The 26,009-nt window shown below is 41.0% G+C and overlaps 1 protein-coding gene across 1 annotated transcript; it reads left to right on the forward strand.

The window, feature by feature from the left end:
* The first annotated feature begins 10,618 nt into the window (after positions 1 to 10,618).
* Positions 10,619 to 13,962, forward strand: LOC141911647 (pancreas transcription factor 1 subunit alpha-like). Its single transcript, XM_074802637.1, has 2 exons — positions 10,619 to 11,234; positions 12,339 to 13,962. The coding sequence occupies exons 1-2, from the start codon at positions 10,619 to 10,621 to the stop codon at positions 12,479 to 12,481; spliced, it is 759 nt and encodes a 252-aa protein (XP_074658738.1). The 3' UTR covers positions 12,482 to 13,962.
* Positions 13,963 to 26,009: the final 12,047 nt, after the last annotated feature.

Genomic DNA, 26,009 nt, shown 5'->3' on the forward strand with positions numbered 1-26,009 from the left:
TCAGACGTCGATTTCAATGTGAGTACTCGCGCACGTGTGTTTGCTCCTTGCGGGGGGCGCACAAGTGCAACTGTCGCCGCTCCATGAAAGGATTTACTCGTTAAAAACTGTTACGAAGTACTTTTCAAAACGCTCTCGACTTCGTGTTTGCCTTTACTGAACTCATTGTCTTCGTTCGGATGGAGAGTGTACCGTACACTCAACATCGTTCTGCAGGACGATACTTGTTGTTTGGTCCACGGGCTCGCTCAATCGCGCGCACGAGAAAAAAATATTTATTATATGTATTATAATATATACAATCATGAAGGCGACAAGTTAAAACATCGAAACGTTGAAATTATTTCTTTTTTCAAATCCAAATTTTCCGTTTAACGGTGATTTAGAATCGGGCGACCTCTTTACCTTATATGCAAATTTGAACGAATCAGAAAGAAGATCCACCTTGGTAATTATTGCCCATTGGTCCGTGTCGGACCAACCGCACCGGTAACTACGCCGCTGTTAATAGGCGCGTGATCAGAAGTCTTGTTGAAAGAATATGAGAGGGTAGGCCTACCTTTGGTGAATAGTGTCGACCACGCTTGACTGGTCACCACTGACCGGACATATTTACAAACGCCGTCAATCGGGACTTAGACTGGTTACCGGTATCTATCTCAATATTGAATGGGACAGGCAACCAGTCTAATCGCGGCTTGTCTATGGTCTAGTGGTTAGCACGTACGCCTGGCATGCGGTCGCAGGTTCGAATCCTGTTAGTGTTAGGTAACGGGCGGCCTAGAGCTAGGGTTGGGAACGGCTTGGAGCTGTTTTTTAGGCCGTCTTGGCGTAACACTCCCCTTAAGCCGGAGTTATTTCTTTGTGAAAACACCAGGGCGTATCAGCGGGGGTTGCGCAAACCCTCCCTGTCATGTAAGGCGCCCTTTTAGTTTTGCGATATGCCCTATTTTGGGTTGCACCCTCCCTGAATCAGACCCTAAGATCCGCAAAAATCAAAGTTATCAGGTAGACTGATACTTGGTAATGAAATGGATTCAAGTTTAGAAACTAGCCGTTGAAAACCCACAGGACCATGAAAATATTGTGGGTTATATTTATGTTTTCAGCAAGTACGCGAGTGCGCGCGCGCCTTCCGGCTGGAGGCATCGCAAGCAACTGGCATGCGAGGATTGAAGTCACCTGCCTACTGTTGACATTGCGACATCATCCCCTTTCCTCTTCTCTCGTCTGCTTAGCAGAGTACCACGACAAACATTTTAACCGTCAACAACTCAAACAACTTCAACCTGCAGAGTCCGACCCGAGCCGGCTCGATCTCTCCGCCGCGGCAGTGCTTAGCCTCGAAATTAATTTCAAGCGCTTTTTACACACTTGTCAATGACGTCAAGAGAGATAGAGAGATAGAGTTGGTCCGCTTCTAGTAAACCCGGAATAATTCGGTATAATTTCACTCTGCGCCAGAGTTGAAGTTGGTCTCGATTTGAAGCGACGCTGAATGAAAAGGGAAAATATGATTTTTGTTGTTTTAAGTCGCAAGACCAACAGCCGTGGGTTCTTATGATTCTGGGCCCATGCAGTTCCACAGTTGTGTGGGCTTTATTTTGACTGTGGATCCAGTTCCACAGTTATGCGGGTTTAATTTGACTGTGGTTCGAGTTCCACACATGTGGACTAGTTTATTTCCACGGTTTGATTTTGATGTGACTCTGAATCAAGCTCCGGATGGACACTGCAATGTACAAACTGATTAATGATTTGATTTTCACATCGAATCGATTTATGAAGACGCAAAAAGACGAAATATTCAGCGAGAAAACAAAAACTCGTCCGCATCAAAATGATCCGTATCTCGTCTGCCGAGAACAAGACCGTCACGTGGGGCGCAAACAGATTTAAATAAAACCGGAGACAAATGGTGGAAAATCTCTCGGAAATATGCACCGTATTTCTGACGGTATAATCCGTTGTTTGCGGAACCATTACTGGTGAGGATTAAGGGCGCACTTGAGTCGAGTTGGTCAGTCGGTGTCCATCGTGGGAAGAATGACCGACAGCCATTGAAACCTTGCAGGCATCTGGCGGCTATTTAACGACTAAAGTAAAATCTTGCTGAGCCGGCCGCGGAGAAGTAGAAGGTATGATTGTACTTTGAACGCGGATTTGAGTAAGAGCAAAGTTAGAGAAATGTTTTGCCAACACGGAGGTGCTTTCAAAGAACTACAGTTTGCGTTGGAATAACACCTTAGGATTATCCCATTTGATTTAACGATTGCCTTTTGAATAAAATCAAGAAAATAATCCCAGAGAAAATTAGTTAATGATCAAGAATGCTTTGACCAACATGTATTTCATAGCTCACGGTTTGGGTAAAAGTAACGCTATACCGTGTCTGGCTAAAGATCCAACATTAGATCTGGTCCAGTTTTTGGGTACCCAGTTTTTGGTTTGGGATTTCGGATTTCGAGAATCGAAGTACCCCTTCCAGTGGAAGTCCCAAAACCACAATTCGGTACTGAGTCATACCATGGATGTATAAACTAGTTTATACGTTCATGGTCATACTGTTTACCGCTCAACCGAGGAATATTGGATTAACCCAGAATTATCATTATAGATGAATGGGCGAATTTATTTGTAATTATGCACAGGTTATTTTTGTGTAAATCCCATAAACAACAAGTTAAAAGAAAAACCAGGATTCCCAATTTCGGAATTATTTTCGATTTCATAATTCGCAGCTATTAAGTTAAACGAGTAAGTTTGAGTTCGATATTCGTCGATCTATGGCTATAAGGGAGATGGATGGTCCCCCTAGCTCTTCCCCTTGTAGACCCCGGGGCTATCACCAGCACGTGCGCGGCGAACGCTTTGTCGACTATCGACAATCGAATACCATACATTTCAAATCATAATTACAAACAAATTCGCCCATTCATCTAAACACGTCAACTCGATGATTTCCTATTGACGAGATAATAATATAAATTACTACGGCATTCTAAATTAATACGGCATTCTAACGGGTGAATGGACGAGTAGGACTGGAAGGGGGTATTTCAATTGTCAATTTTAGTCGAGCATCACATCGGGTTTAATTGCTATATCATCCATCTATAAGTCGAATGAACTGTCGCGAAGGTCCATATATATATATATATATGTATAGGCTAAATTCTCATACGTACGTACATATAGACAGTAATTACAAACATTGATACCGGTATCAATAATCTTCATCATTCTTGCGAGAAATGCTGATAACATTTCTAATATCTGGAGTCTGTGATTCATTTTCAATCAAAAATGTCTCAGGTGAAGCACTGGACGCATGCGAAGTGTGGACGATCAGTTTTTTTTTGAAAGTGCGCTGATGAAATGTCTAATGTCTGATGTTTGTAGTTCATTTTTAATTAGATATGTCTCAGGCGAAGTGCATAGAGTTGAAATCAGAATCCTCTAACAGCTTTTTGATTGTAAGATTTATTCCTACAACAGTCACTAATTATCTATGAAAACCAAGTGCGGGGGATGTGTAACTGGACCGCTATCTGTTAACTTCCTTTCTTCATTTCGAAATTGAAAGTTTCCCCCGAAAACTACGAAATTCTGCCGGGGTTATTTCAGTCGTGGTACAGGCGTCATCTCCACGGAGCGCCAGCCCCATTCATATATATCGTGATACTTTTAAACAGCCGATCACAAAGACTTACTTGCTTTTAAACTTTGACATATGTTATTGAAAAAATTCAGGGTGAAATTCGATCCGGAATTCTTTTAGTTCGAATAATACGCGAACCTATTGATTAAAACCACGGCGTGTACCCCGCAGCGAGTTCACGGGGTTGAATGCTACGTTTTTTTAGATATGACGTTCTTAAATGCGTTTAAAAATGCGTCAAGCTGTGATGCGGAGCCTTAGGGGGTAAAGGTGTTCGCGTGTAGCACCCAGAGAGGGCGTGGCGGAGCGCAGGTTCGTCTCTGATCAATGGATCGGTCATATTCATTCTGCATGTCTCAGGTCCCTGCGAGTCAGCCTACAACCGTTCTGAGTTCTGAATTTGACTGCGATCATAGAAATGGTACTGGATTCTATCCTTAGTTAATGCCTTTCATTGGTTATTGACCTCTTACCGGCTGTTGACTAACAGCCACCATCAGGTGGATTGATGAGTCCACCTGATGGCGGCTGTTGTTGACAGCCGAAATGTGTGGTTTCATTCTTATACATTTTATCGTATAAGATTTGAATTGTTGGATTTCTTCAATTATCTACAGTTTACGCGGATTAGAGTGTTTTTAAGTTCTAAAATATCATGACGTATGTAAACAACGAATTTGCGTTAAAGCAATTGGAAAAGGCCCGTAATTTCTTAAGTGGACATCATCCTTCCTCGGACCGTGGATGCGCCTCTGTTAGGTGAAAAACAGAATGCGTTTTTCACATCATAAATCACAGTATACCCGATACGGTATCCCGGTGTCGCGGTTCGGGTTCTCGATCTCACAAACCATTATCTCTTCTCCCGAACGGCTCAGTTTAAAGCGCGTCGACATATGTTATCATTTTATAAAACAATTACTCAATAATGGGCCACCGTGCACGGTGATAATGACTCGATCTTCAAACGTATTGTCGTCGGCAATGGACCGCCCGGGAAGCTGGGCTCCATCATCGCGTCGTTAGTGCTGTTAACCCCACCGAGGGGTCTCTATCGTGGCCACGAATTCGTGTTTACTAATTAGGTTAACTGAAATCTGTGGACCAGATTCTGGACTTTGAGAGTTCGCCCTGATCGCTAGCGAGCTCATCTGTCGCGGTTTTTAAATTTTGAAATTAACGACGCTTTTAACGGGCGACCGTCTGCCGTAGTGTTTTAATTCACTAATGGCCACCGAAAATTTTCAAAAAGAAGATTGTAATTTTTCTCCAATTATCAAACTGCAGTGTTCGATCATCAGCTGGAAAATTAGAAAATTTAGTTGATCCTTGTTTTTTTTATGAAAAAAGATTTAAACCGAAATACAATGATATTGGACCAAGCGTTTCTTGAGTTTAAATTATTTTTCAGACGACGGATTTTCAATCAAATCAAAATCCAGATTCAAATTGGATCCAGAGTCAAATTGTACCCATAAAACTGTGGAACTGCGTTCAGAGTCAAATAAAGCCCATAAAACTGTGGAAGTGGATCAAGGGCAAAGTAAAACCCACGCAACTGTGGAACTGGGCAAAGCTCGACAATTCTGAGTCTATTGATATATCGTCCTGGAGGTGTGCGACATAAACACTTCCGACACCCGCTTAATATTTCCGCCGGAATAAATAATATCGGCAATGATCCAGCAGCATGAAGTCATCAATTCAAATCTTTAAGAGTTGTGTATCACCATCATCATCATATACCCACATAGTATAATTACTTGTCTCAAGCTATGCAGAACTTTTGTACGCTCCACTCACGCCATCGCAAAACCGCAATTCATCGATAAATGGACACCGCTTGGGGGGAGGTCTTATTAAAACCGACCCTCGCGGTGACTTTCCCTCTTCTCGTCTGCCGCGGCTGTGTACGCCGGCAACAGGAAGTTAACGACCTAGCACGGCTCCGAGTTCGCGCCGGCGGGGTCCGACTCGTTACGCGTCTTCAACAACGCCAGACATTGGCGAATACAATATCTGGTTTTTAGAATTTATTGAAATCGTCGGCAAAACATTGAAACTAATACAATGGAAGGAGAGATTGTATGTATGTATGGGAAATTTAGTAAGTTGCTCAATTCTTGCGTCCATCAACTTTGTTGATGAGGCGGCAATGTGGCGGCATATCTACCCACTTCTAATGCAGCCTAATATAACTATACCCATCACATGCCTCAAATTGTCTCACTCTGTTTACGCGTTTGCTTGGTGCTTAGGAAAGACTTAACGAATTTCCCAAAAAATCAAGTTTCTAGACATGACTTAAGAAATCGGAAAAAGGAAATTTGAAAATTAGTTAATCTGTTATTACGTACAGTGAAACAATTATTTTCTAAATCAATCAAACGAAATATTCAACGACGTCTGTTTAACGTAAGAAACCAATTTAGACATTATTGCCCTTAACTTCGCCGTGAAATATTTCATGAAATTTAGATATTATTTTTCCGACTAGGGGAATTTATTCATGTGGAGATAACGAATAAAACGATTCCCATTATATGAATTGACGCCCTGGGCGCAGAAAGGCAAGAGGCGCCATAGGTAAAACCGGCGTCCGTGAGATACATTGCGGTTAGGCATCGCCCTCGGGGTGTTAGAAGCATCTCTCATGGGAACATTTATCATCGAATTTATAGACATTATTTCCGGGGACATTTTTACCTACATTCGATTTTTATTCATCATTAGTATAGAATTTGAGAAATCATTGATGGACTTTACATGAATAGTCGAACGTAGAGTCCTCGTTTGATGTGAGTGCTTCAACCGTATTTTTTAGAATATTTTGACATCCATTTGTGTTTATGTTCGTGATACAATCCAGGTGGCGCCAATGTGCTCAAAACGTATCAATGTATGAAAAACGTCACGTCACTTGTTTATCCAAAGGACGTGAACTATCTACGTATTCTATTAGTCTAAGGAATATTTATGAATCTTTGTTTGAAAACTAGGAACTCTTAAGAGAATTTTCGTTCTTTGTGGGTAGTTATGTATCCAAGGACCAACTGCACTTAGACTGTTGTTCTATGATTTAAGACCAACCTGAGCTTATTTCGGTTCTATCACAAATATTAGATATTTCGACAGCGCGATTTGAGATCACATTTTTATTTAAGTAAGGAATTTGCAACTGGGCCCTGTGGTCAGTCTTTTGGTCTTGAATCTAAGGATCGATTGTAGAAGTTCGGCTCCAAATAAGTTTTTAAAATTAAAACGTTAAATTGTCGGTTGAACTGCGCTGTCGGGTGCGAGAGGCAAGTGGTTTCAATGTCAAGGAAGTTTTAATCCGTCGGTCGACTGAATTGACTCGCGAACAAAAACCACCACAATAAGAGACTGTAATGAATTTATTCGAGGTCGAAGTTAAAACAACTTCAGTCCGGATTAATAGACTTAATCCACTTAATTACGCAATCAAGTCGTGCGGAGTTAATCCGCATTTATAAAGCGGTTAACTAAACCGGACTTGCACCTGGAACACCGAACGCGAACAACCAACCGACCGACCGACCGATCGATAGAATCCGGAAGTACCCAGCGCAGACGATACGGATTCATTCAACTATTTGATTTAATAATGATTTTTACACGTCGAGTATTGTTGATAACGTGTAGAGGTTTTGTTTTATGTCTGTTCCGCTGTTCACAATCTGATTAACTTCACTCACCCAAATAATACCGTGTCCTCCATAAACTTCCTGTGCTTGGTATGTTCAACCATGGACTCGGGCCAGAGATGATCGAATTAGAACACGTTCCATTCATTCGATTGAATGTAGGCTTGAAATATCGAGCTATATTTCAGTTAGAGTTGAAATGTTCAAATAGTGTCATCGTTGGATTCCTTTCTGATTTACTTATGATGCATGGTTTAGTCTCTTCCGGCCCGACCTTAGCCCCCTCCCCACAATTTCAGCGGAAACTTTCTTCTATCAATGTCCAACCTTGTGGACTTATCTATTAGTAATGTTTTTTTAATGTCCATACGTGTTTTCTGATGATAGTTTTGCTAATGCTGAAGGCGACTTGTTCCTATAATTCGAAAATTAAAAAAAAATAAAAAAAAACCGTCTTTACGGTTTCAAAATTTCTTCATTATTCAAATGACGGGATTTAACGAATGTTCAAGCTCGATACAGTTCATCTTTTAACTAAGTATTTCACAAATGGAAGATCGAAATACTCTGAGTCCGTGTTGTATAAAGATAACACATAGAATCTAACAATTACAATAAAATAAGTTCGAAATGTTTCCTTGAACTAACGACGTTTTCGACTATATACTAATATTATTCCTGGTGATTACTTTTATGATACAGTCGAAATGTTGAATAAATTATTAACTCAAGGAGACATTTCTGAGTCTTTTATTCGTTAGTGCGCGATCTAATATGAAATGGAAATGTTTTCATAATATTTCAACCTTTGACAACCTTTGAACTTTCGTTATCCTATTGATTGGGGTCCGATTCAATTAAATCGGTTTTCTATATCTATGGTCGCCTCATCATTTGAAGGCATCATATCATTGAACTTTCTCTTTTGTTCGATATACATACATTTAGCCTATATAGCGAACGCTATCCGATTGATTCATTTAATCAAATTCCACCCCTAATTGGGGGATGGAAATCGCTATCGTTTATTGTTTCGCCCGGGTCGGTATCGCTGAAATGAATCGCCGCAGCGGCGGGCGGTCTAGGGACGTTTTCCCTTTCTCCACACGACCTCCGCTATCGCCCTAATTGCCGCCGGTCACCGTAAACCCGGCACTACCCCGCGTTATTGAGTCGATTAACCTAGTGGAAGTAATTGTACCCGTTCGGTCGGTCCCGACCTGGCAGGGGCTGCATCGCTAGGCGTATAGGCTATCTTAGTAACTTACTGGTCTATAGTCGATTACGTGTAGCTCCGCGTGCAACAAACGCCCGTTCAAAATATGAGCAACAGCGTTGCCATGTACATAGACAAAACTGCGAGCACAGCGGAAAGTTGACTGTTTAAAGTAGAATAAATGAATTATCACGGAATAAACAATAAATGGTGATGGCGGATTTATTTTGTTTTGCCGAAAAATTAAGGCCTTCATTTTGTTCATCTTATGCACATCATCCTATAAAACGTATTTATGTTCCATTATCAGGGATGTACATGCGTGTGTACATACGTCTGTACATACGCCGTTTGGGCTTTTATTAAAACAAATAGAAAACCGACGGCGCCGCGTTGTGCTTAAATAGAATTTACAATTTAACAATATTTATCTGTTTAACTTATATAGAGATATAGGAAATTGTGGTTTTCGGAAGGAGAAAGAGTGAGAGAGAGGGAGAGAGAGAGAGAGGGGCTGGGAGTTTTAACAGCCGACATCGATATAGCTCGCGTTCTTATCAGTTAAATAATCTTATCATTTAAAATGAAGCACGTGTTTTAGTGTAAACAGCTCTCCGTGTTGGTTGTCGGTCGTGTGTCGTATTTCGTTTTATATTGCTAAATAAATGCTCTTTTTTCTATTGTGGGTATCGCGTGATAAGTCGCCCGCGAGTTGTCACGAAATATCATTTTTTGAACCTATGAAATATCTCCAACTGATAACACACATTTAGTTTATAGATTTTTCTATATTGAGTTCCTAACGCGTCTCAATTTCACCACTTATGGCGTTCATTTCGGACTCAGGACCCAGTCCCACAGTCCCGGGTTGATATACATATGGGTTACTGACCGAACTAAAATCTCTATCTGCCAAACTGCGGACCTTAGCAACACTGTAGTCGTGGGTCATCCACAATTAGCTATAGGTCTAATATATCTTGCTCAATGGTCACCTAAATGTGGAACTTGGTTCTGAGTAAACTAGTCTTCAGGAACCATAGGCACTCCAGTCTAAGACCATAGCTGGAAACAAGACCACGTCTTGTTTCCATCGCCATTATCCTACAACTTAAGATTTTATCTTAAGATTAAATACAGTTTTCGCACTTGTGAAGTCACGATGTGTCACTATTAAAACCGGTTTGATATTTTAGCTGCCACCAGATTCAAACTAAAACTTACACATCTGATTATCAACTTAAATGACAACATTATTTTATCATTCTTCAAAATCATCAAAGAACAATTCTAACTGGAACCCGTGGGTCTTAACTCAGTGACTAAAAGATTGAATATCAATCGTCCGGTTGAAATTAAAACTATTCTATCCCAGATTCACAGTGTTTACTTAGATGCTATTGAAAACTAAAATCTGATTGGAAGACCTCGTCGAGTCGGGGACTTAATGATCTATTCATCCCGAAATACAGGCAACATACGTTTTAATAATTACCAATCTATCGATATGATTAAAGGCCGTTCATTTTTTATCAACGATACAAAAGCCGCCTTTCTCTTCTTCTGTCGCTCTCTCTCACTTTATTAAGACATTAATCTGTTGGGCGTGGTTTCGTCCCTATCCATCAATTATCCAGCGATGAGGCGTTGACGATGAACTCATCGCGTTCACCGTGATAAATGTCGTCTGAAAGCCGTCACACGCGCTACGGTCGATTCGACGTCGCTTATTGGTCGAGCGGGCCGATGACGTCGAGAGTCGTCTGGCGGTATATAACTAGAACGGGTCGGCGGATGGTGACACAACTTCGTCGAAGCATCATCATCATCTTCAAGCTCTCCTGATCGGTCGCATCCCGGATTTATTATCAAAACAATATATTCTTTCTAAACGAATTCTTTTCTGCGGAAGTTCATGACGTAACGTAGAACTCTACGAGTTTGGACGCATAGAAACTTATCGAAATACGAGGCGATTATTAAAACTACTTAAGCATTAATTACCGGTTAATTGATTAATCAATTAATCAACTTTGATAAATGCGCGCGCAGTTTCGTCCATAAGCAGACGGTAAAATGAATATCTTAATGCAACCGCAGCAGCAGCATCATCACCAGCATCATCATCACTCGTCTCGTATCCTGGAAAACAGCGTTTGGGATGGATTCTTCAACGATATCATGATGGATCACGCGTCGCACGCGGCAGTCGGAGCCGGGATCCATCACCATCAGTACGGCGGGGTTACAGCAGCGACCGGTGATAGCGAGTTCTCCAGCAGCAGTCACTGTCCGTCCTCGCCTTCGTCGTTACCGGCATCGCCCGGTTCCAGCGGCGGCGACTACAGCGACGCCGAGAACAACAGTCTGGTCGGTTCGCCCAGAAAACACCACAATTCGCAGTTGGGCCGAAAATGCGGCGGTCGCCAGCCGGTGAAACGAGTCCAACAAAGATACGCGGCCAACATGCGCGAACGGAAACGAATGAAATCGATAAACGACGCATTTGAAGGTTTGCGAACTCGGATACCGCTCGTTAGAGGCGATAAAAAACTATCTAAAGTGGACACTTTACGCTCGGCAATAGACTATATACACGAGTTGTCTCAACTATTACAGACCTGTGGTAACGGACAATTCGGTCAGAATTCACACGAACGACAGAAAATCATCGTACGGTGTCAGTCAACAGGTAAGATTAACTTCTATTTGGGAATTTCGCTGATGAATATTAATTAGTCAAAGGGTTCCTAATTTTTTTTTCAAATAGAAATATCGTGATATCTGCCTATGAATGAGTCGTTATCGTAATGTAATGATAGAATAATGTTTTAAGTTGTCAGAGAGTGTTTATAAATTGCTATTCCACAGTAAACCTAGCCTTACTCGGAGGACATGGTCGAATTTTGACTAACTAGAACAAAAATCATATCATTTTTGTGACTAGCTACTGTATTTTCCTATCCTCATCTCGGATTTTCCATGACCTCAGTCCGATAACAACTTTTTCGGTCCCAATTTGGCGAGGTTCGCTGCACGATAGAACTAGTTAGCGATATTTCCACCAGGGGCGTAGCGATAAACTCAAAACGTGCATTCATTCGAAGAAAGATACCGAAGACGGTGTTCGAGGGGGTGGGCTTAATTTGAAATTAAAAGTTATCTGCGTCTTTATCGGAGTTTGTGAAAGTTTTCGAAATATAATTCGACTTCGACCCGAAAAGGATTCGATAGTTACGTCATATTGTGAGAATCCGAACACAACCAGACGCTCACCGAAGTATTTAGATATATAGATTGATGGGTTTAAGATGAAATTTTGACAGATCGACAATAGTTTTATCAGTTGTATTTGTTGGTCCTTTTTAATCCCTTCGGATTAGAAACGATGAATTTCTGATCGCGATCATATTCCGGATTTCCTCCACCCCTGATGTAACATTTACCGCGAAATTCGGACAGGAATCTCAGTTTAGGCTTCTTGAATAAACTATACGGGGGATGTGGACGGGTTTGAAATGGAATAACGATTCGGTAATAGTTTTGGGATAAAAAATCGAGTGTTCTAAGAACATCTATTTTTAAGAAATATCAAAATTTCGTTGCTTTTAGAAATTCAATTGTGATGTCGGGTTGAGGGAAAATATACATTAAGTTTTCGGTACAAGGCCAGAGATAAGAAATATGTAAAAAATTAAGAGATTTGGAGTTTCGGATGCAAACTTTATTTTGTCACTTAACCATTTCTTTCATTTATAGAATTAATATCTAATCTCGCCGTATTTAATAATTTCAGATATGTATGACGATTATGTACCACTTTATGGACACTCTTTATCCTGGGTAAACGAGGACGACCCGAAATACGGCCCCAATAACACTCTCTACGCTAAAACGTGGACGCCCGAGGACCCGGGCCGCAGCGAAACGTTTGACTGAGGAACGATACTGAAAACTACTGTTTCGAAAATGAACGGATCCAGTGTCTTCCGTGAATTCGCCGTGATGGTGTCGTGAGAAACAAAGGTCGCCCGGTGAACGGGCGATATGAACAAACCGCCGGCATCAGCGCCAGGTTCTTAGTACCGGTACCTCGTCACAAACCGATAGTTTAATCGGTGTCATGTTTTCTACATTCAAAACCGGCGACTTCAATCACTCCTCAAACTCTTAGAGAATTTTCTATCGGAAGCGAAGCGCAGAAAATTGTAGGCGAAAAATAAACTGCCGAATTTCTCGACTTGTGAGACTTTTTTGCGAAAAATCCTTTAGGGTTTTTAAGACTGCGGCGGCAAACAATGAGAACTATTCCTACGCGGGATCTTAGAAAGTGAAATGTTAGTGAAGAAATGTATCAGCAGAAGAGACCGCTTAGTCAATGTCAGGGTCATCATATACTTATTCATCAATGTCAATGTCAAGGTCTCATTGTCAGGGTCATTACACTTAGTCATCAATGTCAATGTCAAGGTCTTATCTTATTGCGCTCGCATTTTTTAAACCGATGGCTATAATTCAGAGTTGTCGTTGTATATTTAAACTGCTGCTGCCAAAGCGTGTGTTCGGGGGATGTAAAGGGTTAAATTAAAATGGCCGCTCGGTGTCTCTCGTTATCAGGGGCGGAATTTCATTATTCGGTTCTAATCTCGCGATGCATTTACAGTTTATACTTCCGTTGATAAGGAAAAGATTAATGTGCAAATATACGGCTGTCATACCCGTGCTAATCTGGGCTCGGTTCCAACGCTGTTGTGAGTTTTAATACTATCAAACTTCAGATTTCAACTCTAGATTCAAATCGACTGTTTCTAGCTGTTGATGGTAGATTTCGGAATACCGTTATGAGTTAGATTCAACTATCGAATCAGAATTAGTTCAATTTCAATTGCTTTAACTGAAGTAATCGAAAATGAACTGATTGTGATTCTGTTTATGAAGACAAAATCAATCGATTTTCACAACTATGGAACTGACTCACGTTTCACTATTTATGTAAACAGAACAAGCATTTAAAAAGTTCTTCGAATAGAAAATGATGTATATCAACTACACAGATTGATTTATCAACAAAGTACATATTTGAACTATTTTCACAAAAATAATCATTAAATCCTGAATCTATTGAACGAGCACTGTATTAATGAGTTACCAAATCAGTTTAAGATTTAACTGGCCTCAACATTCAACATGGGATTTAATGAAATCAATAGTTTTCTGCATTTTGCTACGACCGTTTTTTTGGTCGAACTTAGTACTTCACAATTGCTCATTATATTCCATTTGACTTCCTCAAATCCTGTAAGGATTTACTTAAAGCTCAGTTTTATTCAGGGCTCTAAAACCGGCTGGGTTCTCATAAAACCGGCTGGGTTCTGATGAGAAGCCAGTTCGTATCTACATCGTTAAAATCGATATAGATACAAATTCTACAGTATTAATATTATTATAAAAATTATTATTATCACGATAAGAATATTATCATATATTTTCATGTACTGTATATATTTTGAATATAATTTATAAAGTGTAACTAATTCAGATCAGAAACATTTTTCGTTTTTTCTTCAATTTTTCGCAGTTCCTTGTGTCATTTTTAAAGGGCATCGCCTCCAGCTTCCACATCTCTTCAAGTTCGATGTAAAAACCGATGAGGTTTGCTAAAAGTTATCTTTCTCCCATTTCGCCCGAGATGTGAAGAATGGTACTGTGGCAACCGAGGATTCGCTATGGTATCGCAAAGTTTGTACGCATCAATTTCTTCCTAGAACCACACAATACGAATTTCCAAATCACAGAGAACAAACATGTCCTTCAGAAACTCAAAATCAAAGATGGATATATCTGAGTAAATTCAGGGTGGCAACTTACCTGGAAATTGGAGGAATCAGGGAAATATCTTGGGAAATTTCTCTGGGTAAAGTCCAGGGAATTCTTAGCTGGAAATCAGGGAAATCAAGGAAAAGTTAGGAAAATTTCTTTTCATTAATAAAAGTCTGGGGAAAGTCGTAGAGATAGACCAAATAGTTTCCGCCTATTTGACGGCGATTGGATTCTTAGCAAATCAAGTCAGGGAAAAAAACAACGTGAATGTCGGGGATTAGTCAGGAAACAGTAAGGTAAAAAGCAAGTCAAATTAGCTGACCACCCCGATATATTCTATTCATATTCCGATAAAACACCCGGTCAGCAACTCACACGTCATAACCCTCGCCTGTGACCGCAACTTGAGGACAATCAAACAAAATATAAATATATACATACTACGGATAAACCGACAAGTAAATGATTAATACGACGATGAAGCCGTGTCAACATTATTTATTTTTCATGGCGGATAAAATACTATACGGACAATAGAGCTATGCAGATATAGACAGAATATGGTTTTATCAACTCGGTTTCTATGTGATTATCACTTGAGTATTTCTAGGTCACGTGGAGCGCGCGCTTTCCGCGACGGGCAGACGGCCACCGTCGGTCGGCGATAAGTGGCGGTTTTATACGAATTTGATAGTCGGCCTAAAAAGCTCGTTTTCGAGAGGTGATAAATGGTTTTTGATTTTGTATAAAGAAGCGTCGAGATCAGGATGATGGAAAGAGAGAATGCTATCTCTACAGCCGGTGATAAACGACCTTAATCTGTCTCCGTCAGAATGTCTGGGTCTAAAATGCATAATGAAATCACTTTCGAGGGAAATTACTTTTCTTTAGAAAACATAAGAGTCGAGTTTGATGTGCAATGTCGGTAATTTTACGGTTAGCAACGCATTAATTGTCGATCGATGAATAGACTATATATAGTTCGGGTCCTTGATGGGTCGCCATCTTCACCCGACCCGAATTCAGGATTGAGTGTCCGCGGTCAGGAAAGCTTACTTCGACTCGTCGATCTTGATCTCAAAATAGATAATCATGATAGTCCATATTATTTATTTGATTAATTGATTGGGTTTGATCTGATACTTTGGCCTCCTTTAGAAAACCACCACACCTGTCGGGAGCGAAACAGGGGGTGTGATTTTGAAATCGGAAATCGAAGTACAGATATAGTTGTGTGATCGGCTGTCCTGATTCATATAGTCGTGGTTGTTCTACGCGATCGAGATCATCCTTTACCCGAAAGAGAAAGTTGTCACACAAAAGAAATGATTAAAGATCCGGAAATAAAGTTTATGACTTTAAGAGATCGTTTTTCATAGCATCATCTGCTGCTCGTCGAATAAGCCGTGTTTGTCGGCAGACGATCGCCAACTCGACTGCAGCTGGAAGTCTAACCCGTCAGACAAAACCTTTTGGAAATTTTCCATCAGTTCGGACGTTCGAATTCCGCACTCGGCAAACATACGACGATATCACCGGCCTGGGCATGTATAGCACGCGCGCGAAAGAGAAAGACGTGGACAGCGGTCAATGTTTGACCAGTCATATAAGACAGCATCGCCTCGATCGACGCTGAGATGGTTATTGTAGTATTCCAACAGACGCGAGATAAAGAGTACCTACGTAAGTAAGAGTGACCATCAATACCAACATATTTACAAAGGATCGATTTCAAATTATTAAGCGGCGTTTGTCGATTCCAATTCGGCGCATCTTTTGACTTCACTGAGGAAACTCAGACTCAGTCTTATCTTGTTTCAACCGGGTGTGGAACCCATGCTGAATTCTGGGACCGGTAATCCATCAACGCTCAACGTTTACCAGAGCCTTCTGCATGTTCAGTTACCGTTAATGCCCGTTACCAATCTTATAAGAATGTACGTACATGGGCGTCTCGAAGATTTTTCAAGGGGTATGGGGTCGAATCTCTTTACAAGGGACCGAATCCATTGGATTCTTTCACATATTGCCGATACGGCCTGAGTCTTCATTGAACCAGTTTCTTGTTTCAAAACCATCAATCTGCCACTCAGAGCAAAATGGGTTGGTTCTAGTTCACTTTTCGTTCTAATCATTAGAACGGAAAAGTACCAGAGAAGAACATATTCGGCCAGGAACTCCGCCGCAACCTGGATTCGAACCCAGTTTGAATCCCAGATTGCCGAGGAAATATAGTAAATGATAATAGTAGAGACCACATGGCTCAAACTACTGAAATGGTAAAATCAAGACGTGACTCCGGGGACAACATCACCGGATTTCGGTTTCAATTCTACATCCGGTCGACGCACCCCCTCCAAACTATTGTCTCCGTCAGTTCGTAAACTCTCAGGAGTAATATTTACTCCAGGATAGAACTTACTCACGCGCGCCGTGTCCAGCGGCCGACCCGACACAACGTAAATACACACTCTCGATAACAATAGGTTGTCACGTGACACACGAGAGCGCTCAATCCCACTCTCGATACAACGATTACGCATTAGAATTGTATTGGTATTAAGAGTCCTTCTGGGCAACAATCCGGTGGGGAAAGTGCTTCCCCGCGTAACCGTATTCGAGACCCATTCTGCGTCTCCTACAAAACCTGTTATGAATTATTGATAATTACAGTTAAAAAATACATCAGACCTTCTGTCTAATTAATGCCAGTTTAATATAAGCCTTCGCGTTTTTATTTGGGTTTCAGGTAATTGAGAAAAACGGTTGTTCAAGCATTATGGGTTAACGGGAAATGATTTCGTGGCAGATGATAATTCTACTTGTGGCAAGTGAGGATCCACCAGGGGCGCTCATAGTTTGTCGGTCTTTAAACGCTTCAATTTCGTCTATATTTCAATGAAGAACTATTGCCTGTTGTAATCGAGGTTAGTGGCAAGCGAGGATCCGATCACGACTTTAAGATGCATTCTCTTCATTTCCAAAGTTTCGAAGTTTATAGCGGATATGTCGCCATTTTATCATTTTCGTAACGTAAGTTCGCAGTTTCAGCGCGCACGCGCAGTATCACGTCGTGTAAAGGATTAATATAGAAATTACATAATTATCGAGAGTAGAATCGAATGTACAAATATGTACATGTTCATGTACACACTATGTACAGGTTCATGTACACACTATGTACATGTTCATGTACACACTCTCAACATTGTTTCCCATTCATTTCCTCGATTTCGCATTGTGATTGTTCGTCACATAGTCTTCAATATAGTTTTGTTTGTTTATAATTATGAGTTCTTGTCGACGTGTGCGTTATTCCGGCACACCAGACGCACACGGACACGTTTTGATATAACGCGGTTTAAAGTATCGAATTTCATCGAGTGATTATTGGACAATGCGACTGTTAGTTACATCCGTCAAGTTATCAATATTGGTCGATATTGAGATTCCATATATCTAACTCACAATCATATTGACGCCAACTTCCGCCGATATCTGCGTGGGGAATTTTACCGGTCTCAACTTTACCGCAGTAAGAGACAAAGTCTACTGTATTTCACAAACTCTTACTCAGTATTTGACACCAACTCGGGGTAGAATTTTACCAGTCTCAACTTTACCGCAGTAAGAGACAGAGTCTACTGTATTTCACAAACTCTTACTCAGTATTTGACACCAACTCGGGGTAGAATTTTACCAGTTTCAACATTAAACTTCACCACAGCGGAAGATATAGAGTTTACTATAATCACAGACCCCCAATATGACTCTCCGGTTTGGTTTGCTTCGCGCGTGCCCTAATATACGTACGTCTGAATTCCATTTAAATAACTCGACCGAAAATTTGAGTCTTCTAAAACTGGCGGAGCTCTATTTCCTATACAATCAACTCAGCTAGGGGGGGGGGGGGGCGGCTATCAAATCTGATCAGTGTTTAATTCGTTTCGATTTTCACCGCCTCAAATTATCGTCGGTAATTACGGGTTTTATCGTGAACTGATAGAAAGTCCGCCTCTTCTCCGTCGATCGAGTCTTTAGACTCTAGAACGTTTTAGAGTCCGTGGTCTTTATATATTAAACTTTTGTCCGAAGCACCTGGTTCATATGTTTAAACCATATTGTCGTGATTTTGGTGCGTCTGTTTGACGCAGCAGTTAACTACCGGTTATAAGCAGATACACAGATGACCTCCCGGTGCGTTCATCTATCGTGTGACCTTCAGAGTGGGTTGGCCATGCGATCTGGGAATCTGGGAATATTGTGGATTCCATGATTTTAATCAGAAAACTAAATTTGGAGTTAAAACTAGAAAATACTCGAAAACGCCGAGTAAGAGTTTGTGAAATACAGTAGACTCTGTCTCTTACTGCGGTAAAGTTGAAACTGGTAAAATTCTACCCCGAGTTGGTGTCAAATACTGAGTAAGAGTTTGTGAAATACAGTAGACTCTGTCTCTTACTGCGGTAAAGTTGAGACTGGTAAAATTCTACCCCGAGTTGGTGTCAAATACTGAGTAAGAGTTTGTGAAATACAGTAGACTCTGTCTCTTACTGCGGTAAAGTTGAGACTGGTAAAATTCTACCCAGAGTTGGTGTCAAATACTGAGTAAGAGTTTGTGAAATACAGTAGACTCTGTCTCTTACTGCGGTAAAGTTGAAACTGGTAAAATTCTACCCAGAGTTGGTGTCAAATACTGAGTTAGAGTTTGTGAAATACAGTAGACTCTGTCTCTTACTGCGGTAAAGTTGAGACTGGTAAAATTCTACCCCGAGTTGGTGTCAAATACTGAGTAAGAGTTTGTGAAATACAGTAGACTCTGTCTCTTACTGCGGTAAAGTTGAGACTGGTAAAATTCTACCCAGAGTTGGTGTCAAATACTGAGTAAGAGTTTGTGAAATACAGTAGACTCTGTCTCTTACTGCGGTAAAGTTGAAACTGGTAAAATTCTACCCAGAGTTGGTGTCAAATACTGAGTTAGAGTTTGTGAAATACAGTAGACTCTGTCTCTTACTGCGGTAAAGTTGAGACTGGTAAAATTCTACCCCGAGTTGGTGTCAAATACTGAGTAAGAGTTTGTGAAATACAGTAGACTCTGTCTCTTAAGTTGGGACTGGTAAAATTCTACCCCGAGTTGGTGTCAAATACTGAGTAAGAGTTTGTGAAATACAGTAGACTCTGTCTCTTACTGCGGTAAAGTTGAGACCGGTAAAATTCTACCCCGAGTTGGTGTCAAATACTGAGTAAGAGTTTGTGAAATACAGTAGACTCTGTCTCTTACTGTGGTTAAGTTGAGACTGGTAAAATTCTACCCCGAGTTTGTGTCAAATACTGAGTAAGAGTTTGTGAAATACAGTAGACTCTGTCTCTTACTGCGGTAAAGTTGAGACCGGTAAAATTCTACCCCGAGTTGGTGTCAAATACTGAGTAAGAGTTTGTGAAATACAGTAGACTCTGTCTCTTACTGCGGTAAAGTTGAGACTGGTAAAATTCTACCCCGAGTTGGTGTCAAATACTGAGTAAGAGTTTGTGAAATACAGTAAACTCTGTCTCTTACTGCGGTAAAGTTGAGACTGGTAAAATTCTACCCCGAATTGATGTCAAATACCGAGTAAGAGTTTGTGAAATACAGTAGACTCTGTCTCTTACTGCGGTAAAGTTGAGACTGGTAAAATTCTACCCCGAGTTGATGTCAAATACCGAGTAAGAGTTTGTGAAATACAGTAGACTCTGTCTCTTACTGCGGTAAAGTTGAGACTGGTAAAATTCTACCCCGAGTTGGTGTCAAATACTGAGTAAGAGTTTGTGAAATACAGTAGACTTTGTCTCTTACTGCGGTAAAGTTGAGACCGGTAAAATTCTACCCCGAGTTGGTGTCAAACTATTGAGTAAGAGTTTGTGAAATACAGTAGACTTTGTCTCTTACTGCGGTAAAGTTGAAACTGGTAAAATTCTACCCCGAGTTGGTGTCAAATACTGAGTAAGAGTTTGTGAAATACAGTAGACTACTGCGATGGGTTGAGACTGGTAAAATTCTGCGGGGCGCTGGTTTTTTGAGGTTCCTCTCCGGTATCACCGATGCGCGAGAGATGAGTATCGCATGAGCACACCAGGCTAGCGCACACCAGGCTAGCGCACACCCACGTGCCCCCTATGTGGTCGTAATAATCATCGCAATTAAAAATACGATCATGGCGAACGTTAATTGTAATTACGGATATTTTCGGATTCAACAGGGCCGACACACGCGTCATCGGGTTCGAATCCCTTTAATGGCCACGCTCTAAACGTGTCAACCAGTTCGTTAAAACACGTGCAATATCGCGCGATGACACGTGATTTGTAGGTGGCGCTGGCGGGTGGTGAAGCGCCCCTTCAACAAGATACGAATCGATTTTTTCATGACCGAATAATGGCGCCTCGTCCGCTCAACTCACTTAACACCGTTCGGATTTGTCGACAAGCCACGTGGTCACGTGGTGCTCGAAAACTAACGTAGCGTGGCGTATAGTGGAGAGGGTGTGTTCCGGTCACGTGACATTACAGGGCGATTCCGGTGCGCGTCTCGGGCGTGCTATTGTTCGGCCTTTTGTTTTTTATTTCACGTATTCCCGAGGTGTTAAATTGATAGTCTGTATAAGGGCAGCAGCGGCTATGTGCGCGTCGCTAGGCTTTTTTTCCTGTGCTATCGCGCATTAAGAAGGCAATGTTTTGTTAACGACCTCTCAGCAGTAATAAGAGAACCAGGCGGGCAGACGAACCTGTTATGATACGCGAGGTACACACGCGCCTTCCCACAATAAACCGTTTTCAAAATGTGCAATCGCTCGAAAATAATATCTCCCTTTTTGTCGCTATTCTAGACTCGGTTATTTAATAGACGCAACAAATCGACGACACTTCAATCTCTTCCCGTTTCGAACAACGCCGATTCTGCTGCGCCTTTTCTAAAGTGCGTAATGTTGTTTCGGGGAAAGGGCAATCGAACACTTGAAGAGTACTTGGACGTCGTGTGTCGTGCACCAATAGCGACACTCGCCGTTTGAAAAGGTGTTTTGTCGGATAAAAGAATTAGTTCCATAAACGATTAATGCGCTTGATTAAGAAGACGTAGTATTTTTATAAGTACCTCTGTCTTCTGAAGGTGAATACACCCGCTTTACCAGAAAATTAGACCCACAGTCGCTGAGCAAAATATCTGTTTCTTTTTTCTTTCCTTTTCGTCACCACCCGAGGCAAAGAATTAAGTCGCAATTGGAACTATATCGTCGAGCTTTGGCCTCGAGAATTCAGTTTCTTTGATAACTAGGGGGGTGGGTGGCTCCAGGAATTGAGGGGGTCACCGATTAAGCAGAGTTTAGTATATTGATAGCAGACCCAGTTTTATAGACTGGTATCGACTTCATCCCACGAGCTTCACCAATTGAAAATGAATCAAGTTCCCGTATGAAAACTGGGTACCTGGTGATCTGGGGTTCCTCCTGAAAATAAAGAAGCCAGCGAGTAGAAGGTATTTTTTACACCCTTCACCGGAATATAGGATATAGTTGTGTGATCGGCGGTCAAATTCTACGTGTTGCTAAAATCGTAGTAAAGTACATAATTGGGAAATTCGGTTCCGATTCATTCAAACAATCTACAGTCTGAACCGGCAAGCGACTGATTTGGTGTGCTTCATTGCGTATATCAGCCTGAAGCCATCTCATTTTGATACTATCAAACTTCGTGTCAGAATCGCAACTTTTAGGTGTCAAATTTAAGCACGGTCGTTGTCGGGGGCGATATCGGAATTCAAGCCATTGACGCGAGTATCCTGTGTTTGACTCTGATGTTAATGGTCCTCTCCGTCTTAATCCGCGGATTAAGCGATCAACAGTAATTAGATAATGACCGTTTGTAGACACACTTGTAACGCTTTTAACAGTCGAGATTTAATTCCGATTAAAATCTTTGATGATGAATGAATCGGTGACGGGGGATTGTTTGGGCAACGATGTTAATGTTGTGTGTGCTCTATGGGCATAGCAACCGCAATAGCGCGTCGATTTGGAGTTGGACAGGAAATTGTGTAAAACAACATTAACTGAAGTTTCCAACTATGTACTTCGATTTAAACAAAAAAATCAGTAAATTCGACCGCCGATCACACAACTATATATCTGTACTTTGATTACCGATTTCAGAATCGAACCCCCACTAGGCTTGAAAGGTGGGTTTGTGAGGGACCTTTAAAGTAGATATAAAATCAACCAATCGATCAAATGAGAAGGACGATAAAAAGTTGCAAACATAGTTAAAAGAGTAAGAAAATGTTGCAAACTTCAAAAGTTGCAAACAGTTTTTCGTTGGCCTCTGAATTCTGCTGTATTTTGCTACATTTCTGTCGAAGAGACTGGTCACCTGTTGCTGAATATCGACGTCTATAGCAGACACATTTCTATCGTTTTCTCGTAACATTTTTTTTTGCATTATCACGACACAAAAATATATCCCGCGTCTTGCAATAATTGCTACCAGAAAAAATAACGCCTCCGAGCAAAATGTCATGAGCATAGCAACTTTTACAAGGTCGCGGCGTCGGAGTTCGCTCAAGAACAGCAGAAAAATACGTGTATTCACCGAATCGCTGAGCGCGACTGGTGTACGGCTATTATTTTATTTCAAACAATTGCCTCCCAATTAAACAATAGCTGATATCTTAGAGCATCGCAATAATAGATATAATGGCACTTGTCGAAATTAACGGTGTAGCTAGTTTTTCTCGTGAACCCCCTCCGGGTTCAACTTGTACCCAATAACAATGAAACTACGCTACGACTACGCGAACACGCTTTCATATAAAGCATTGCATTAATTACAGCGAATTATCGTTACTTCTGTGTTGGAAAATACCGGTATCTGAATGTACAGAGCATCGCCAGTAATTGGCTGGCAACTAAAAAACTCAGGAGCTGTTGTAGGAATTATTCGGTATCGATTATTCCTTGAAGTAAAAACCACAGCCCGGTAAACTTCGTGTTCCTTACTCCAGTACCGATCAGGTATGTTAAACAACAGCCCTACTCCAGGACAGATCTGTAAATTGTCTGGAATCTGGATCTGAACGTGTTGGAGAGTTGAGTTTTTAGAAACCACGCAACAAATGAAATTATTGATACTCACTGGATTTCACTAACTTCGGATTCATCATAGGCGACGATGTATATTTAGTTTTTCGTGTGAAAATGTTTGACGAGGCCAAACAAAATTTGCAACCGGCCCGAGTTGCGTGCGTGCTATAAATGATCATAATTATCTAGCAATTAAGCGACAACCACTCAAGATTAGGTAACGTTTAATTGATTATCGCGCAACACCGATAAATACGTAATCATTTTTCATTGCGACAACGCGTCACGGGAAACCGGCGGTCTGGTCAAACAAACACCCGACAATGCATGCCAGCGAAACCGTATTCACAGAAAAATATCCCTCTCAGCAATAACCGACAATAAACGGACGCCTTTAACAATTACCAGTGAAAAGAATTCTACGCCTGGCAATGAAAATACGACACCGTTTCGATAATAGAATCGCTCTTTATTAGTTATTATTTGTCGTTTCGAGTGGTCGCATCGCATTTTTATGTTTTATACCCGAGAACTCGTGTTCTCAGCCCGCAGCGGGGTAGGCGCGCGTTAGCGTTCGGTCGCAAATCTTTTTTTCAGATATTCTTATAAACTTCTTTTTCTGGTTACTACCGTTGACGGAAAATCCATGGACGGATTTAAGGGAGGGGAGGTGCAGGGGATGCGCACCCTTATTGAGGGGGGGGGGCACCTTCCTGAAATTGCCAGCAGAGATAGAATACCAGAGGGAAGATTCGATCAAGAGCAAAAATATCAAAGAGAAGAAATAATCTCAACTTGAGATGATTTCTCGCAGATGGAGTATTAAACTAGCGGTTTACGTCGATCCAACTCTGCGAACTATTCTCATCTATATTTGCGTCGATCTCGGTCGTTATCGCAGGTGTAACACGCCAGGTCGGCAGACGTCACGACGGACATGAAGTGAACCACATTTTTACCAGTCGGCTTATTTCATGTCGACCGAACGCGCGATTTGTTAAACTAGTTTTTTCTGCCAGACAAAAACTAAGATCAGATCTATTTGACAGAACTGGGGAACGTGTCGGAGAGTTTGAGTACCATTTGTCAAATCGATAGATAGATTATATATCTGTGTAATTCCTAAAGCAGCAGATAAAAGCACTTCAGAATTCAGTATTCGGACAAACATTCCTAACGCAGGCCCGGTGTTTTTTGTTTTCATCGCGGACAATGATATTATTTTCTGAATGAAATATATCTTGACAGATTATCAGACGGAAGGATGACGTTTTTGAGGCAATATGGACTGAAATGCGGACACGGACCCGGACTCAACCGGCAAATCGCGTTAGTCCGGGTGACTTTGTGTCGGGAGTCCGAGTCCGGTTTCGCTATAAATGCCATTTTAGACAACTAAACCTTAGGCCAAATCATGGACTAAGATAACAGTTCATGGCCAAATGTGCAGAGATGGCTAGTATATATACTTAAAAATCGTATTAGCTTGGAGATATCAATAATCTCCAAGTATTAGCTATGTATGTTGGCTCTATATACGTAACAATCCACTTAATCTCACGATTTAAAACGAGTCTCCGACTTACTCGACCCCGCGTTCGGTTCTAGCTAGCTATAGCAACCATCACTCAAAATAGTCGAAATAAACCCTATGTTACTATGTAACTATATGAAATTATAGATAGATATACGAATTACTTATCCGTTTATTGTTGCGCGATAAAACCAATGAAATGCTTATCATCGGCCAATTAGATATAATGTTAAACATTCGGTAATCGCTTCCATACTGTTTCATGAATTATCGCATCGTGTGAAAGAACAGTTTATGGTCAAACACGGTGTGAACGCTCGATTCGTTGCCGGGCAATTTAAATGTTGGAATTTTTGATAAAATCTGTTTGCGTCGAAAATTCAAAATCTACACGACAAATTTACTATTGCGTAATGGAAGCTCCCGCGACCGAATGAAAGGAGTTTGTCAATAAATCTCCCGTTCGCGGTTTTATTATCTTTTATGAAATAATTCGGTCGCTCATTTAAGAAGTAAATAACTATCTCATTGCTAAGTAAGATAAGGATTGAGTTAAGCCGTGTCGCGCGTGTTGTTGGTATGGAGGTATAACAATAGGTTGATAAGTCCGTCGCTTGCCTATAATTGAACCTAATTGATTATTGAGTAAAACGGTTGCACAAACCATTTACTTTCCAGTTCTCATGATTTACATAATAATTATCATTATTTACGATATTTGATGCCTTATTCAATAAAATTATATTGCTCTCGTGTACTTTAACATTGTTACATTATAAATGTGTGGCTAGAACCTGAAGCAGCTTGAAATTTGAACTTGAATTTGAAATTGAACTTGAATAGATAGATAGATAGGTTTTAAGAGTTGAATCTGAATATGCAATGTATGCAATATGCAATACCATAGTTAGATTTTGCAATACGACACATTAAAAGATTTTGACGAACTTGGAGCAGGTATCTGCTGAACCCAGTTCCAAAGGTTGTGCGGGTTTGATTTGAC

Source organism: Tubulanus polymorphus, chromosome 10 (genome assembly GCF_964204645.1).
Source record: "Tubulanus polymorphus chromosome 10, tnTubPoly1.2, whole genome shotgun sequence".
NCBI classification, from domain to species: domain Eukaryota; kingdom Metazoa; phylum Nemertea; class Palaeonemertea; order Tubulaniformes; family Tubulanidae; genus Tubulanus; species Tubulanus polymorphus.